This window comes from Orcinus orca, chromosome 11 (genome assembly GCF_937001465.1).
Source record: "Orcinus orca chromosome 11, mOrcOrc1.1, whole genome shotgun sequence".
Taxonomy (NCBI): domain Eukaryota; kingdom Metazoa; phylum Chordata; class Mammalia; order Artiodactyla; family Delphinidae; genus Orcinus; species Orcinus orca.
In genome coordinates this window covers 22,133,014-22,152,287 of record NC_064569.1, presented here as the reverse complement: position 1 = coordinate 22,152,287, position 19,274 = coordinate 22,133,014, and the positions used below count along the sequence as shown (strand labels likewise).

Genomic DNA, 19,274 nt, shown 5'->3' with positions numbered 1-19,274 from the left:
ATCCCTCCCACTGTAAAGGGAGCCTAATGTTTAAACGCAAGTTAAGTATAGATAACTGCAGCAGCAAACTGAATAAGGGTAACGAGTAAAAATTTTGAATACCAACAGCTTTCTCAGTTTATGATTTGGTGTCTTATGGCACTGACCTAGGTTAAACGACTACAAGGAAGCAGATAATTACTTGCCTTTAAAACGAAAGAAGACAAGAAACTACTAATTTTTTCAGGACAGTCTGTTTTAATACAATCATCGTAAGAAAAAAACCCCAATACTGCAAACAGAAGTGTATTTTTATAGGTCTGGTTCCTGGGTGGTTCACTTATTACAATAAAATCTTCAGGGAAGTGTCATGGATCTCTTAATAGGCACAAGAAGGCAAGACCTGTGCTTTCAAAACTGTCTTAAAGGCAAGAAGTGCTAGCAACATAAACCTTGCACTGTCTTGAAATGCCTTTCAAGAAAAAAAAGGCAGTTAAAACACAATAGACACAATGGAGAGGGTATACTGCTATACTTAGTAACACCTAAACAAAGGCAATTTTACTGTGAACTCAAACTAAAGGACTATAACTATCGAAAATCTGAATTAACACAGTTCAATAGTTTGATTGAACAAAATTTTTAGAAAATCAGATTAAAATTATTACCAAGAAAACATCTTTGATGTCCAGCAAGAGGATGACCGTTTGAAACTTACTAAAATTTTACATCTATAGCTAACAAGAACAATAACATGAAAGGCTGGCCCAAAGAACCTTTAAAGCCTGCAATTATCTAACAGGCTATGTATAATACAATACACAGAGAATTGATGACAGACTTAAAGTTTCTACACTGAATACTTTTGCAAGGCTATGAAAAGCACAGCGTTTTTAAAAGCAATTTCATTTATTTGCTGATTTAATTTGGGAGGAGAATTCAATGTAAAAGAACTTTTTAAATGGACCCCCCTTCCAGCCACACCCCAAAAGCTGACTGTTTTATTTAGTGTACATTCTGATTTGCTTCCAAGTGCCTCCTCTGCAGTCCATGTTGAGGTGCTTCAAGGATGTGTCGAGATGCATCAAGGAAGAATCCTTCGGAGTTGTTACGATGCACCATGTCAATCTGTAGTACAGAGTCATTATAATGTTAATACGGATATTATCCGTAATTTAAAAACTGAATGAGTGTTAGTTCATGCGTGTTAGCCAACTGTTTGAAATGTTTGTTTTTTTAAGATTTCCAAAAAGGTAGCAGTTCAAAAATAATGTAAAAATGAGTATTTGAATGAAAATGAGTTCTCCTCAAACTTTTTATTGGTTTTTAAATGTGTGCTCAAAAACTTCCAGGTGAGGACAAAATTCTATGTTACACTAGTCTCAAAAGGTTCTCTTACTCCAAAATGCTGTTACGTGTAACTTTGTTTATTAGCCCTAAATGTGTTATAAAATTATTTTTGTGCTTAGGCATATCAGAGCACTAGTACCTAAACATATCTTGGAAGCTCATATTTATCATACAAGTTTCTCTGCTCACCCACTTCTGCTTGTTGACTCCAATAATTAATTCAAGGCTAGATTTAGATGGATTTGCTACCTTTCCTTGCCACTTTCCCAGATTCTCCTCATGAGAACTAACCTTGCTTCCTCTAGTATTCCAGTAATAATTCAGATCTCTATTTTAGGATTCATCACATCCTACCTTATATTAGATAATCATGTTTGTGTCTGTATCTCCCAATACACTGAAAGCTTCTATGGTAGAGTAATAAACTTATTCATTCATCTTATTATTAATAATAACTAAGCCAGTGCAAGTGTTAATAAATATCTGTTTGAATCAAAGTGTCTCCTTTTTGTTAATAAATATCTGTTTGAATCAAAGTGTTTCCTTTTTGGGAAAAATCAAAATCACAAACATTAATATGTATTAGTTAGAATTAATAACAAGTAACTGAACTGTCATTTCATGGAAGGCAAGAATCAGCACTTAGATGAAGAATTCAACTGACATAATTGAAAAAGGATGATTTACAGCTATCTTAAGAAATGTTTAACTTTGCTAATTAATAAAACAGCTGTGATGAGTGGTAAAATCTAATGTGTTTTAGAAAACATTTGCTTCTGACATAGCTACTACCACAAGAGACTAGCTAGCGTCAGTACCTTATTCTTAAGCACTAGTTTGCCAGAGCATTCTCTTTAGATCTTAAAAAAATCTAAGTTGTTAAACATAAGGGCCTTTTGGAATGTCTCAAGATTATACTTACCAATAATTTTAAGTCAGTTCATATTTGTACCTTAAAAAAATCTCTTAAATTATATATTTAAAATTAAACTTTTTATAATGATCTCATTAACAATAGATACAGTTTATAGTCAAAAGATTGCCATTTAACTATCCAAGGTTTCTTTTTGGATAGGAGATGAATAACATAATTAGATAATATTAAAGCCACATTTATTTTTACTGTTTTACTATTTGACACAAGAGCTGTCGATTACTAACTTACTTAATATGTAGAGTTGAATTTACATATTAAAGCAATTCACTAGGTATTTAATTTTAATAGAATTAATAATTTTAAAATACCTACAAGCACCAAGATGGAAGAAATATAACATTTTAAGGAATCTAAAAAGTGTTTCAATAATCGAGAAAGATAAAAATGTTATATGAATATTTCTTAAATAATATTAGTTATAACTAATAGTTAGTTCACCATTATCCAATACAGATAATGGCCTAGTAGTCACAATCTATTCTAATATTTTTATTTCACACCAGCAGTTAAAAATCAGTTTAAAATAAAACATAAACGGAAAAGGACTATTCTACCTGTTTTCAAAACAGGTGCTAGTAAACACAGGGATCAGAATGAGTACGATGAACAGCAGGAAAAACACTAATTTCTATTAGTTCAGCTCTGTCTCTAGAAATGATATTAAGTGATATGTGATGGAGGAGGGGGTTGGGGAGGCAATGTATTTTATATATACATAAATCTATACATATATTTGACATATATATGTCTTCTCCCCCCACCATGGCACTACCATTAATAATCAGGAGTATCTATAGTCTGGATGAATTAACCTCATTCAGAAAATAGTCTTAAGAAAAACAAATCTACCTTTAGCTGTTTTCAGATTTTTAAAAAAGTTTTAAGCATTTAATTTTCATTTTTGCAAGAGATATCAATACACAAATTAAAAGAAGTATTTCTTACAAGCAGATAACCTTATAAAAATAATTTTGAATTGAACAGACTTACCTTTATTTCCCAAATAAAGTTTATTTTTTAATATATATTAAAGCTACTAGGGAAGAATGGGAGTTAGAAGAGTAAATCAAACAGAAAATGACACATAACATGAAAAAAATAAGAAGAAAATGTCAAAAAGAGAAGTATTCAATATCATGTAAGTAAGATTCCTATGATTTTTTTAAAAAATCTGAACACAAGTTAACCAATTGTCCTCCTTTTCTATTTCAAATTATATTTACAGAAAGGATTACCTTGGTGTGCTGCTCTTTTAACTTCATTATTATCCCTGGATCATCTTTTTTGCTAGCCATTAGCAATCTAAACATTTGCTCTCGATACTTGCTCATTATAAGTTCCAAGGCAGACTGATGTTCTTCCAGGGATGTACGTAATTCTATCAAAAACAACAGTATATTTTATTCAAACGAGTTCAGGGTTACAAAGTATTCTCTTCCACATTAATCAAAAAAGCAATTTATAAAGGGGGTATTTTAAAAAGAAAATATGAGGTACAAAAATCTAGCCACATAGAAATAAAGGATACTGGGGCTTCCCTGGTGGCACAGTGGTTCAGAGTCCACCTGCCAATGCAGGGGACACGGGTTCATGCCCCGGTCCAGGAAGATTCCACATGCCACGGAGCGGCTGGGCCCATGAGCCATGGCTGCTGAGCCTGTGCGTCCAGAGCCTGTGCTCCACAACGGGAGAGGCCACAACAGTGAGAGGCCCGCGTACAGCAAAAAAAAAAAAAAAAAAGAAAGAAATGATACCAAATGGAGTCCTTTACTAGTTCTCAAAATGACCATTTTAAACTCAGTTTTTGAGAAATCATTTTAACAAATATTTACTGAACAGGGATTAAGTATCAGATCATGCTCTATATTAGGAATACCAAAAGGCCATAAAGCTCAGAGTCTAGTGGAGAAAACAAAACATAAATAATTAAAATACAATGTGGTAAGTGTAGAGTGGAGCTCTATCCAAATACATACAGAAAGTCTGTGAGGAAAAATTGGTGAAAGCTTCACAGAAGTATGGTATTGAGATCAACTTGCATTCCTTGAAATGAAAAATAAACGACAGGGCATTCTAAGCAGGGAGGCATGAAACTGGATGGTGTGTTTGGGAAATCGTTCAGGGTGACAAGAGCAAAGGTTTCACGGAGAAGAGAAGTATGGGAAGAATACAAAAAAGAAGGCTTGGAGTCGACTTTGAAGGACGATGGATAAGAAAATAGTACACAGTGAAGGTTCTCAAGCAAAAGAATAACATAATCAGATATATTTTTGAAAAATCAATCTGATGCCTGTGTTGAAGATGGACTGGAGGGAAAACACACTGAAATCAGGGAGACCAATGAGGACAGTTCAGGCAAGAGACTATGAACACCTAAGTTGTGGGCCAAAGTGGTGGGACTGCCGAGAATGAAACTGAGTTATTTCATAGGTAATGACAATGGTGCAAGCTGGATACTGAGGGTGAGAGTCTAAGATCCAAGTAAGGTAGACATTCATATGTAGGAAAGGATAAAGAGCAATAAATATCCTCTCTATCTGGGGAGCTACCTTGATCACACGCCTCTTAATCACCACATCAGAGCCTTTTGCCCTCAGCTGTCTGTGGTTCTGGTTCTGCATGGGCTCCAACTAACTTCACATGGGAGCAATCTGACTTCAGGCTTCTGCCTGGCTTCCAGCTAGCACCGTGCACCTCTGTCTTCCACGCTTGAGTCACATAGCACAAATGAAATTGCCTTTCATAGCTAAGCTAAAATAGTTTTATTACTTAGTACTGAGAGTACTGGCTGATACAAGGGAGGAGATGTAGAGTGTCAGGTCCATTAAAAATATGCTATCTTAATCCTCATCCAAATCTGAGAAGAGGATATTATCCATTCCATCATCTGGATGGAGAAACTGAGACTCTGCAAAGGATAAAATATTTCTCCAATTTAATAAAATTCAACTGTAAAAAGAGTGATGTGTGACCCAGCAGAAACAAAAAATAGATGTGTGATAGCAGCAAGAATGGAGAAGAAGTGAAGATGGAGTGAGTCAGGAAATGTGTAGGTATGGCTGCTAGTCCGTGGGTGCCTCAACATTCCTTGTTGTTTCCTTCCACATTCCTGAAATAGTGCCTTCACTGCCTTTTCCTCAAAGTCCCAGCTAAGCATGCTGTTTCCTAGTGGAACCCTAAGTAATACAGCAGCCGTGTGGTTGACAGGGTCTTGGAGCTTGGTCCTGGTGTCAGGTGGGAGAGCTGAGTTCAGCTGGGAGAGCTGAGTTCAGGACACTGGACCACCAGAGACCTCCCAGCCGCACGTAATATCAATTGGCGAGAGCTCTCCCAGAGATCTCCAATCTCAACGCTAAGACCCAGCTCCACCCAACAGCCAGCAAGCTACAGTGCTGCACGCCCCATGCCAAACAACTAGCAAGACAGGAACACAACCCCACCCATTAGGAGAGAGGCTGCCTAAAATCATACTAAGTTCACAGACATCCCAAAACACACCACCGGATGTGGCCCTGCCCACCAGAAAGATAAGATCCAGCCCCACCCACCAGAACACAGGAACTATGAACCTGCAGCCTGCGAAAAGGAGACCCCAAAGTTAAACAAAATGAGAAGACAGAGAAATATGCAGCAGAAGAAGGAGCAAGGTAAAAACCCACCAGACCTAACAAATGAAGAGGAAATAGGCAGTCTACCTGAAAAAGAATTCAGAGTTTTGATAGCAAACATGATCCAAAATCTTGGAAACAGAATGGAGAAAATACAAGAAACGTTTAACACGGACTAGAAGAAGAACTAAAGAGCAAACAAACAATGATGAACAACACAATAAATGAAATTAAAAATTCTCTAGAAGGAATCAATAGCAGAATAACTGAGACAGAACGGATAAGTGACCTGGAAAATAAAATAGTGGAAATAACTACTGCAGAGCAGAATAAAGAAAAAAGAATGAAAAGAATTGAGGACAATCTCAGAGACCTCTGGGACAACATTAAACACACCAACATTCAAATTATAGGGGTCCCAGAAGAAAAAGAGAAAAAGAAAGGGTCTGAGAAAAGATTTGAAGAGACTATAGCTGAAAACTTTCCTAACATAGGAAAGGAAATAGTCAATCAAGACCAGGAAGTGCAGAGAGTCCCATACAGGATAAATCCAAGAAGAAACACGCCAAGACACATATCAATCAAACTATCAAAAAATAAATACAAAGAAAAAATATTAAAAGCAACAAGGGAAAGGCAACAAATAACATACAAGGGAATCCCCATAAGGTTAACAGCTGATCCTTCAGCAGAAACTCTGCAAGCCAGAAGGGAGTGGTAGGACATATTTAAACTGATGAAAGGGAAAAACCTACAACCAAGATTACTCTACCCAGTAAGGATCTCATTCAGATTCAAAGAAGAACTTAAAACCTTTACAGACAAGCAAAAGCTAAGAGAATTCAGCACTACCAAACCAGCTTTACAACAAATGCTAAAGGAACTTCTCTAGGCAGGAAACACAAGAGAAGGAAAAGACCTCCAATAACAAACCCAAAACATTTAAGAAAATGGGAATAGGAACATACATATCGATAATTACCTTAAGTGTAAATGGATTAAATGCTGCAACCAAAAGACATACACTGGCTGAATGTATACAAAAACAAGACCCATATATATGCTGTCTACAAAAGACCCACTTCAGACCTAGGGACAGATACAGACTGAAAGTGAGGGGATGGAAAAAGATATTCCATGCAAATGGAAATCAAAAGAAAGCTGGAGTAGCAATTCTCGTATCAGAAAAAATAGACTTTAAAATAAGGACTATTACAAGAGACAAAGAAGGACACCACATAATGATCAAGGGATCAATCCAAGAAGAAGATGTAACAACTGTAAATATTTATGCACCCAACATAGGAGCACCTCAATACATCAGGCAAATGCTAACAGCCATAAAAGGGGAAATCGACAGTAACACAATAATAGTAGGGGAATTTAACACTCCACTTTCACCAATGGACAGATCATCCAAAATGAAAATAAATAAGGAAACACAAGCTTTAAATGATACATTAAACAAGATGGACTTAATTGATATTTATAGGACATTCCATCCAAAAACAACAGAATACATGTTCTTCTCAAGTGTTCATGGAACATTCTCCTAGACCATATCTAGGGTCACAAATGAAGCCTTGGTAAATTTAAGAAAATTGAAGTCATATCAAGTATCTTTTCTGACCATAACACTATGAGACTACATATTGATTACAGGAAAAAAACTGTAAAAAATACAAACACATGGGGGCCAAACAATACACTATAAATGACCAAGAGATCCCTAAAGAAATCAAAGAGGAAATTAAAAATTACCTAGAAACAAATGACAATGAAAATATGATGACCAAAAACCTATGGGATGCAGCAAAACCAGTTTTAAGAGGGAAGTTTGCAGCAATACAATCCTACCTCAAGAAACAAGAAAAATCTCAAATAAACAACCTAACCTTACAACAAAAGCAATTAGAGAATGAAGAACAAGAAAACCCCCAAAAGTTAGCAGAAGGAAAGAAATCATACGGATCATATCAGAAATAAATGAAAAAGAAATGAAGGAAACAATAGCGAGATCAATATAACTAAAAGCTGGTTCGTAAAGAAGATAAATAAAATTGATAAACCATTAGCCAGACTCATCAAGAAAAAAAGGGAGAGGACTCAAATCAACAAAATTAGAAATGAAAACGGAGAAGTAAAAACTGACACTGCAGAAATACAAAGGATCATGAGAGGATACTACGAGCAACTCTATGCCAATAAAATGGACAACCTGGAGGAAATGGACAAATTCTTAAAAAAGCACAACCTTCCGAGACTGAACCAGGAAGAAATAGAAAATATAAACAGACAGATCACAAGCACTGAAATTGAAACTCTGATTAAAAATCTTCCAACAAACAAAAGCCCAGGACCAGATGGCTTCACAGGCGAATTCTATCCAATATTTAGAGAAGAGCTAACACCTATCCTTCTCAAACTCTTCCAAAATATAGCAGAGGGAGGAACACTCCTAAACTCATTCTACGAGGCCAGCATCACCCTGATACCAAAACCAGACAAAGATGTCACAAAAAAAGAAAACTATAGGCCAACATCACTGATGAACATAGATGCAAAAGTCCTCAACAAATACTAGCAAACAGAATCCAACAGCATATTAAAAAGGATCATACACCATGATCAAGTGGGGTTTATCCCAGGAATGTAAGGATTCTTCAATATACTCAAATCAATGTGATATACCATATTAACAAATTGAAGGAGAAAAACCATATGATGATCTCAACAGATGCAGAAAAAGCTTTTGGCAAAATTCAACACCCATTTATGAAAAAAATTCTCCAGAAAGTAGGCATAGAGGGAACTTACCTCAACATAATAAAGGCCATAACCCCACAGCCAACATCGTCCTCAATGGTGAAAAACTGAAACCATTTCCACTAAGATCAGGAACAAGACAAGGTTGCTCACTCTCACCACTATTATTCAACATAGTTTTGCAAGTTTTAGCCACAGCAATCAGACAAGAAAAAGGAATCCAAATCAGAAAAGAAGTAAAACTGTCATGGTTTGCAGATGACATGATATTATACAGAGAGAATCCTAAAGATGCTACCAGAAAACTACTAGAGCTAAACAATGAATGTGATAAAGTAGCAGGATACAAAATTAATGCACAGAAATCTCTTACATTCCTATACACTAATGATGAAAAATCTGAAACAGAAATTAAGGAAACACTCCCATTCACCATTGCAACAAAAAGAATAAAATACCTAGGACTAAACCTACCTAAGGAGACAAAAGACCTGTATGCAGAAAACAACAAGACACTGATGAAAGAAATTAAAGACGATACAAACAGATGGAAAGATATACCATGTTCCTGTATTGGAAGAATCAACATTGTGATAATGACCATACTACTCAAAGCTATCTACAGATTCCAAGCAATCCCTACCAAACTACCAAAGGCATTTATCACAGAACGAGAACAAAAAATTTCACAATTTGTATGGAAACACAAAAGACCCCAAATAGCCAAAGCAATCTTGAGAAAGAAAAATGGAGCTGGAGGAATCAGGCTCCCAGACTTCAGACTATACTACAAAGCTACAGTAATGAAGACAGTATGGTACTGGTACAAAAACAGAAATATAGATAAATGGAACAGGATAGAAAGCCAAGAGGTAAACCCACGCACATATGGTCACCTTATCTTTGATAAAGGAGGCAAGAATATACAGTGGAGAAAAGACAGTCTCTTTAATAAGTGGTGCTGGGATAACTGGACAGCTACATGTAAAAGAATGAAATTAAAACACTCCCTAACACCATATACAAAAATAAACTCAAAATGGATTAAAGACCTAAATTTAAGGCCAGACACTATAAAACTCTTAGAGGAAAACATAGGCTGAACACTCTATGACATAAATCACAGCAAGATCCTTTTTGACCTACCTCCTAAAGAAATGGAAATAAAAATAAACAAATGGGACCTAATGAAACTTCAAAGCTTTTGCACAGCAAAGGAAACCATAAACAAGATGAAAAGACAACCCTCAGAATGGGAGAAAATATTTGCAAATGAAGCAACTGACAAAGGATTAATCTCCAAAATGTACAAGCAGTTCACGCAGCTCAATATTAAAAAAATAAACAACCCAATCCAAAAATGGGCAGAAGACCTAAACAGGCATTTCTCCAAACAAGATATACAGATTGCCAACAAACACATGAAAGGATGCTATCACCTCACACCAGTCAGAATGGCCATCATCAAAAAATCTACAAACAATAAATGCTGAAGAGGGTTTGGAGAAAAGGAATCCTCTTGCACTGTTGGTGGGAATGTAAATTGATACAGCCACTATGGAGAACAATATGGAGGTTCCTTAAAAAACTAAAAATAGAACTACCATATGACCCAGCAATCCCACTACTAGGCACATACCCAGAGAAAACCATAATTCAAAAAGACACATGCACCCCAGTGTTCATTGCAGCACTGTTTACAATAGCCAGACAACGGAAGCAGCCTAGATGTCCATCAAGAGAGGAATGGATAAAGAAGATGTGGCACATGTATATAATGCAATATTACTCAGCCATAAAAAGAAATGATACCGAGCTATTTGTAGTGAGGTGGATGGACCTAGAGTCTGTCATACAGAGTGAAGTAAGTCAGAAAGAGAAAAACAAATACCGTATCCTAGCAGATATGTATGGAATCTAAAAAAAAAAAAAAAAATGGTTCCAACTAACCTAGGGGCAGGACAGGAATAAAGACGCAGACGTAGAGGATGGACTTGAGGACATGGGGAGGGGGAAGGGTAAACTGGGATGAAGTGAGAGAGTGGCAATGACATATATACACTACCAAATGCAAAATAGATAGCTAGTAGGAAGCAGCTGCATAGCAGAGGGAGATGAGCCCAGTGCTTTGTGACCACCTAGAGGGGTGTGATAGGGAGGGTGGGAATGAGATGCAAGAGGGAGGGGATATGGGGTTATACGTATATGTATAGCTGATTCACTGTTATACAGCAGAAACTAACACAACATTGCAAAGCAATTTTACTCCAATGAAGATGTTTAAAAAAAAAAGAGCAATAACTACGATTTAGGCATAATGGACTAGAAATGTCACAAAGTAACTTCAACTGGCTATTTTCCCATTTAATTTAATTTATTTATTTATTGACCATGCCGCACAGCTTGTGGAATCTTAGTTCCCCAAGCAGGTACTGAACCCGGGCCCATGGCAGTGAAAGTGCAGAGACATAACTGCTGGACCACCAGGAAATTCCCTTTTTTCCCATTTTAAAAAATAGTAATTGGTCCCAAGTTGATAGTACAGTTGCAGATTAAAGTTCTCTTTTGATTTGGTATACACAGTGATAATATAGCTTGCCTTTGTTCTCTTGTTGCAATTCTCTGATTTGTCTGTTTTCTTGCTGGATACCCATAACTAATGTGGACCGTGGCCGATGTCTTGCAACTTCATTAAGTTCTTGAATTTCTTCTTGATACTAATGAAAAGATTTTTATTAAAATGAAAGAGAAAATATTTGAAAATATGTATCTGATACACACACACACACACACACACACATATATGTATATTTGATAAAGAACCCTTACAACTCAACTCAATACAACTCAATAAAAGGAAAAATAACTCAATTTAAAAATGGGCAAACAAGTAAGTTCTGAGAATGTAATGTACATCATGGTGTCTAGAGTTAACAATATTGTATTATATACTTGCAAGTTGCCAAGAGAACACATCTTAAATGTATACACACACACACACACACACACACACGAACGGTAATTATGTGAGGGGATGGAGGTATTAACTAACCTCATTGTGGTAGGTAATCTTTTCACAAAATATACATATATCAATATATATTGTACACCTTAAAGTTACACAATGTTGTATGTCAAGTATATCTCAGTAAAGCTGGAAAAAAATGGGTAAAGGATTTGAAGAGACATTTCTCTAAAGAAAATACACAAATGGCCAATAAACACATGAAAGATGCTTAACATCATAAGTCATTCAGGAAATACAATTCAGTGTAACAAGGAGATACCACTTCACAACGACTAGGATGAGCTTAATCAAAAAGCAAGTAATAACAAGTGTTGGAGAGGATGTGGAGAAATCACTCTCATATACTGTTCATGGGAATGTAAAATGATGTGCCTGCTCTGGAAAACAGTCAGGCAGATGCTCTAAAAGTTAAATATAGATTTTTAAGACCCATCCATTCTAATTGAACTAGGTATATACCCAAGAAAATTGAAAACATATGTCCACATAGAAACTTACAAACAAGTATTCATAGCAGTATTATACATAATAGCCAAAAAATAGAAACAATCCAAATGTCCATCAACCAATGAACAGATAAACACAATGTGCTGTATCCTTACAATGAATATTATTTAGCAATAAAAAGGAATCAAGTACTGATACATGCTACAACATCGATGAAACCTGAAAACATTACATTAAAAAAAGTCACAAAAAGCCACATATTGTATGATTCCATTCATATGAAATGTCTAAAATAGGCAAATCCATGGAGACAGACAGATTTGTAGTTTCCAGCGGCCAGGGAAAGGGAGACCTAGGGAGTAGCTACTAAGGGATATGGGCTTTTGGGGTAATGAAGTGTTCTCAAACTAGATAGTAATTATGGTTGCACAGCATGTGAATATACTAAAATCCAATGACCTGCACTCTTCAAAAGGGTAAACTTTATGGTATGGTTCTTAACTCTGGTTGTCAACCCCCCTTTTTTACAACTCAATACCAGATATATATGTTCACTGGAATGCATGAATCAAGGTAGACAGGGACGTATGTAATGTGCTTAGGGCAACAGAGTTGCAAAACAAAATAAGTAAACTTCCTTCACTATTTTCAGCAGCTTTGTTAAAAGCAGTAACCCTGGGTTGCTTCCTTTTACAAAAGGGGTGATGCATTTCTAGAGAGTAAGCTATGAATATATATTTTCCTCCAGTGATTTCCATCATAATATCAGAGATTTTATAACTCTCTTAGAGTTGCAACTCTTTATCAAAAGAGGGCTTAAAATAGTAGCTCACTGTAAAGTTCTTATATACAACAGTAAGGATAACAAGAAGTGAAGTCCTTTTTATTTCTTCTTTAACTGGCAGCATTAAATGAAAAATAAGGTAGCAAGTACAAATGCAGTAACTGCAAAAGGTGGAAACCAGATATGGCTTTGCATCATTTTCAAAAACTATTTTATTGTTAAATAGTGTCACCTAAATACTCCTATAAAGAAAAATATTTCTACATTATAAAAATAGGAGACAGAGCAAAATATGTGTCAATTATATAGTGAAAGATATTATCTGGTCTTTGTCAAATGTATCTAGACCTAAAAAATTCATGTATTTTCCAAACTCAAATGTGCCTCACTGTCAGAAAAGTAATCAAGTCTATATGTTTTAGAATATCTACATATATACATGCCAGTTGAACTTGACAAAATTACATTTCAATCTAAAGTAAACTGAAACACACAAGTCAAGCTACTTTTAAATTTTAGAGAACATTAAAAAATAATAAAATACTAATTAAGCAGAAGTTTACAATTCAAGCAACACATAAATATCAATGACTGCTTTTTAAAAATGGAATCAGCAAGGAAAAACATCAAACCTGCTTCATAGCTTCTACTCGCTTGTTGAGAGCTGTGGTTTGCTCAATCAGAGATTCTGCTGCATCGTCGTGATCTCTCAGTCTTTCAACAAGGGCTTTAGCATCAGCAAGTGCCTTCTCAATTGTGCAACTCATTTCTAAAGGAATATGTATAATTAAAAATGAAAATCAAGATTCAAAACAAAGCTGGCATAGCATCTTATTTTAGTTTCACGTTAACACAGATATGCTTAAGCTACATTTGTTACTGGATTGCTCACTGTCTCGGAAGAAAAAACATCTAAGAACATCTGTGGTTTTGATTCTGTTAAGGTAGAACAAACTCAAAAGTGAATTTATAATATTCAAAAAATACAATGCGTGTAAATATATATAATTATATAATTACATATATATATACACACACACACATATGTGTGTGTGTGCGATCATACATGTATGATTTGCAGACATAATCAGAATGTATTTAAAACACCCTGAATTTATAGTGGGGAAAAAAAGTACACATCCAATGGATATATTTTATGTTATACAGAAATTGTGCTCTTCATAAGGGCAAACCCTATCAAGTCATTTGTCATTTGTGAAAAAGGTCACTTTAATAGTCTTTATTCTGCAGTCAATGACTGTCAGGTCTCTGACCATAGACCCTTCCTAGCCTCTGCTTGGTCAGGTGACCTGAGACACCATTCACAAATGCACACTACTGACCAGCCAAAGTGGCCTCTATGTGTCATGCTATGCTCAAGTGTCAACCTCCTTCTGGAGGAACTTTGGCTTCTTATACAAAATTGCATTATAATCCCAACTCTTGCACTTTCCTTAGTGAATGGCAAAGAAAGTTTTAACTTAGAACAACACTGGCCATTGTGGGAAACTTCTGAGGTGTTAAAATCAATAATTAATATGCATAAAAGGAGCTCAAAAAATTAGGAGGCAAAACATGAAGCAGCCAACAGTTACTGTAGTTTCTTCAACTGGCAAGCTGAGACCTCAAAACAAAATTTTAGTCTTAAAATAATGTCTCTCAAAAACTTTAACCTTCTAAAACTTATCATTCTTGAATTTTTCTCTTTCTACTAAGTGTCACCTTACTTTCTATATAAGCTACCCTTTCTTCAAGATTTTCTCAAAAAATAAAATTATACTGTAAAATTACTAGGCCAGAAGCCAGGTCTATAGATATTAAATTAAAACTCAGGTATAGAACCAAGTTAAGGGCTATAATGAAGGATTTTCATCAAGTTTAGGAAGACAGAAATTTGCTACAGAATGTAGGACAGTTAGATGCTACTGTACTGGACTATAGTTCAGTTAATTATTAGCCCCTCAGACAGAGAAAAATGCAGTAAGTACAAAAGAGATTTAAATAACCCAACTGTGTAACATTTTAAAAGAAGGAAAGAAAACACATCAGGCCATTTTAGCAGGCTTTCATTTAAGGTTATATAGCAAAGATTCAAAATTGTAAACTAAATAAAGATGAAAAAACGTTCAAACAGTATTCTTGGTTGTACCCAACAGCTGAAGCAAAGGGTATACTGTCCTGTTATTATAAACAGGTTTAAAGCTGAATAAAAAGATTTAATCAAAATAAATTAAAATGTAAAACTGCCAATCTAGAAAATATTCATGACTAGACATTTCCAGAGAGCTTTAAGAATTAAGCTGGAAACTAATACAATTTCTGTCTCTCTAGATAAAACAACCAAAAGATTTGTCCTCTAATATCTAGGAGATTTAGATAAGTGTACTTCAAAATACAAGCAAAAGGGCAATTAAAGGAACCAATGGCTTGTACTGGCTAAAACACAAAAGGACAGCCATTCAAAATCTATCTAAGATGCTCCAAGGGAGATATTAGTCTCCAATAATGCCTTGCCCTTCCTCTAAACTTCCAAGGGGAATAATCTAAAATTATAGATAGGGGCTTCCCTGGTGGCGCAGTGGTTGAGAGTCCGCCTGCCGATGCAGGGGACACGGGTTCGTGCCCCGGTCCGGGAAGATCCCACACGCCGCGGAGCGGCTGGGCCCGTGAGCCATGGCCGCTGAGCCTGCGCGTCCAGAGCCTGTGCTTCGCAACGGGAGAGGCCACAACAGTGAGAGGCCCGCATACCGCAAAAAAAAAATAATAAAAAAATAAAATTATAGATAGGTAATAGTATGGCTTTCCTATTTATGTGGGAGTTACTATATCTCCATATCTCCTATCAATCCCACTACTATAGAACAGCAGATTCTTCAGAGTAAAATTTTAAAGTTATTTGTGGGAAAAAAAAATTAAAAAGAGAAAAAAATATTTGTCTTATAGTAAAAATAACTGGTTGTAATAGATGGTGAAAGAAATAAAAAAAACAGAGTCTAGAGAAAGTTATAAAAGATCTTAGAGAAGTAAAGTTTATCTTGATTTAATAGAACAAGTATGAGGAACCTCTGACAGTCCTAGGTTCCAACCTAGGATATTGTTAAATGATACTGTTGGGACTACTATGAGAAGAATACCTCTTTATGCTTTGTAACAACATGACATCTACAAACAATAGATAGGATGCGTTTCCAAATAAAATGCACTAAAGTTCCTATATATGATCAGATGATAGGTGATCTAGACATGAGAATACCTATACTGTGTGTAATTCAATAAGTTGCCCTCTCCCCAAAAGCCATGCTCCCAGAATTCTCTGGGTGAAGGAATCTACAGAGCCCTGAAACTAGATGGAATCTTTCCAGATAATCATAAATCTTTCTTTTTGAAATACGAAAGAGTTGGGACTTCCCTGGTGGTCCAGTGGTTAAGACTCCATGCTCCCAACGCAGGGGGCCCAGGTTCAATCCCTGGTCAGGGAACTAGATCCCGCAATGCCACAACTAAAGATCCCGCATGCTGCAACAAAGACCCTGTGTGCTGCAACAAAGACCCTGCATAGCCAAATAAATAATAAATAAATAAATATTTTTTAAAAAAAGGAATATGAAAAAGTTAAGCTGTGTTCTGGGGGTATCAACTTGACAACATGGCACCAAAGACCCACTGCCTATTAAACCCTAAGCTTTGATTCAGTAGCTAAGGCTCACCCTCCTTGCCTCAGAGCAATCACAGGCCTCAACTAAATTAGTCAAAGCACCTTCAGAGTTTATACTAGGTCTTTATACCTAATGTTCCCATATGTAGTAAATCCCAACTGCTAAATGAAAGCACCCTAAATCATCTACTAGTGGAATAATTATGAAATGTTGTTACTTTCTCCGCTTCATATTACCATCTTCTGGTACAAAACTCTTACTCCAACAATCATGCCTACTGGAAGAAAATCTCGTGACTGTGTTCCCAAAATTCACGGAGTGTCCAAGCCCAAAGCAAAGACTTTGAACTCTCTAGCACCAAATCCCGACTTTACTGTTTGTTAATGGGTTTTACATCAAACATGAAAAGTGACGTGCATCAGGCTTGATACATAACAGGCACTTCAATCATGCTGATAAAATTCAATTTCTTACCAGAAGCCAAACTGATCAAATGACTTAACTGTGGCCTTCTAAGATAGAGCAACTCGTTAAAATGAAAGAGTAAATACATACACTAGTAGCTGAGTTGTTTTTGGAATAATTCACTTTTTTAAATGCTGCAAGGAAGTTCCTCCGATATCCTTTAAAAAACAACAAATACATTAACTACTTGATGGCTTGATGCTACCTAAAATAATAAGGTAGAGATGCACAGTAAAAAAAAAAAAAGATTCTAAAGCTAGTATCGTATATTACAGATACTATCGAACTACTTTAAAGTACATAGTTATAAAAACATTACTTTTACTAAAAGTCCTATGCAAGGGTTTCATGTAAAACAATAAAATCATAAGAAATCCATGGAGAAGTCAAAGATTCCATCACAGACACACAAAATCTGGCCTTCCAAATTCCAGAAAGAAACATGGGATGATCAGGTTATAAAACCCATGAGTATAAGAGCTGACATAATCAGGATGGCTACCTGATAGTACCAGACAAAACCCTGAATGAACACTAACTCATTCCAGTAGAAAAAGATTAGCCACAATATTAAACACTGATGGGAAAATTGCTTGGATGGCAGAGGATATGGTCCAGTACACACCTTATTTGTAAATAAATGTATCCGGAAAAACTGTAAAGGTGAAGCGAGGACTAAAACCATTCCTAAAGGACGTTTTGAACATCTCCAAGTGGATTTTATGGGGTTGCCTCTCTCTATGGTTTAGGACTACATAACATTCCTAAATATATGAGCAATGTATTAATAATAGCATATTTATTTTTGTTACGTATAGATTTTAAAAGTCCCCTACTGAAAAGCCATAATACTCACAATGGTTAATATACTATTATATTTTGTGTCCTTCCAAGAATATTCTACCTTGTCAATCAGGTAAAATAGAAACATTTAACTGGATCAGTTATTCATGAATTTAAATTATGCAACACTTTGCCTCTTTCTCAGAAATCTTTCTGCTTGTATCATTCTCAGTCCTCAGCAAACCCAAAACAGGATAAATCCAAGAAGGTCCAAGCTCAGACACATCATAATGAAATTTCTGAAAATGAAAGACAAAGAAAAATCCTGAAAGCAGCCAGAGAAAAATAACATATTACTTACAGACAACCAACATTTTGAATGACTATAGATTTTTCATCAGAAATCAGGAAGGCTGGGGCTTCCCTCGTGGCGCAGTGGTTGAGAATCTGCCTGCTAATGCAGGGGACATGGGTTCGAGCCCTGGTCTGGGAGGATCCCACATGCCGCGGAGCAACTAGGCCCGTGAGCCACAACTACCAAGCCTGCGCGTCTGGAGCCTGTGCTCCGCAACAAAAGAGGCCGCGATAGTGAGAGGCCTGCGCACCGTGATGAAGAGTGGCCCCCACTTGCCACAACTAGAGAAAGCCCTCGCACAGAAATGAAGACCCAACACAGCAAAAATAAATAAATTAATTAATAAACTCCTACCCCCAACATCTAAAAAAAAAAAAAAGAAATCAGGAAGGCCAGTTAAAAGTGCTAAAGAATGGAACGCTCAACCCATAATTCTATATCCAGTGAAAATACCCTGCATATACGAAGGTAAAATAAAAATCATTCTCAGATGAAGAAGAAGAGAATCCACTTCTAGTAGATTTGTTCTAAAGGAAATTCTTCAGAGGGAAGCAAAATGATAGCAGAAGGAAACTTAGAGTATCAGGAATAAAGGAAGAGCAAGAGAAATCATACATATCTTGAAAAAGAGAATAGACTATTCTCTTTTTGAGTGCTTTAAAATGTCTGATATTTGAAAACAAAAGCTATCTTTTGTGATGGAATTTTCAATTTATGTAGATGTAATATATAACTATAACATAAACGGGGAGGGTAAATGGACCTATACTATAATGTTTCAACATCTCACTTGAAATGATAAAATGTCAATTGTAAACAAACATATATGTTGTAATACTAGAGAAATCCCTAAAAAAAGCAGTATGGAGATAAGACTTAAAATCATAACAGATGAATTAAAATGAATAAAAAGTTTTAATAACCCAAAAGAAGGAAAAAAGGGGAAAGGAAGGAACAAAACACTGAGGGTACAAACAGAAAACAAATAAGATGGTGGATCTAAATACAAATATATTAATAACTACACTAAATATAAATGTTCTAAACACATTAGAACACGCAGTCTGACAATCTAACTCTTTAATTAGGATTTAAAACAGGACCTAATTATATGTT

General features: G+C 35.8%; 1 protein-coding gene across 10 annotated transcripts in view; it reads right to left on the bottom strand.

Moving 5' to 3' along the window:
- Positions 1-19,274, bottom strand: part of FGFR1OP2 (FGFR1 oncogene partner 2) — a 32,711-nt gene that overhangs the window by 5,287 nt on the left and 8,150 nt on the right. For 6 of the 10 annotated variants that reach the window (XM_033430211.2, XM_033430212.2, XM_033430214.2 and 3 more), the window contains 4 exons: positions 13,532-13,668; positions 11,240-11,357; positions 3,502-3,644; positions 994-1,107 (listed from right to left, as the gene is read on the bottom strand). In XM_033430211.2, the coding sequence (XP_033286102.1) occupies positions 994-1,107; positions 3,502-3,644; positions 11,240-11,357; positions 13,532-13,666 (510 nt within the window). In that variant the 5' untranslated portion in view covers positions 13,667-13,668. Of the gene's footprint in view, positions 1-993; positions 1,108-3,501; positions 3,645-11,239; positions 11,358-13,531; positions 13,669-17,110; positions 17,179-17,876; positions 18,103-19,274 lie in introns of those variants that run through there. The other 4 variants (XM_033430216.2, XM_033430215.2, XM_049694230.1 and 1 more) reach the window with 4 other exon arrangements.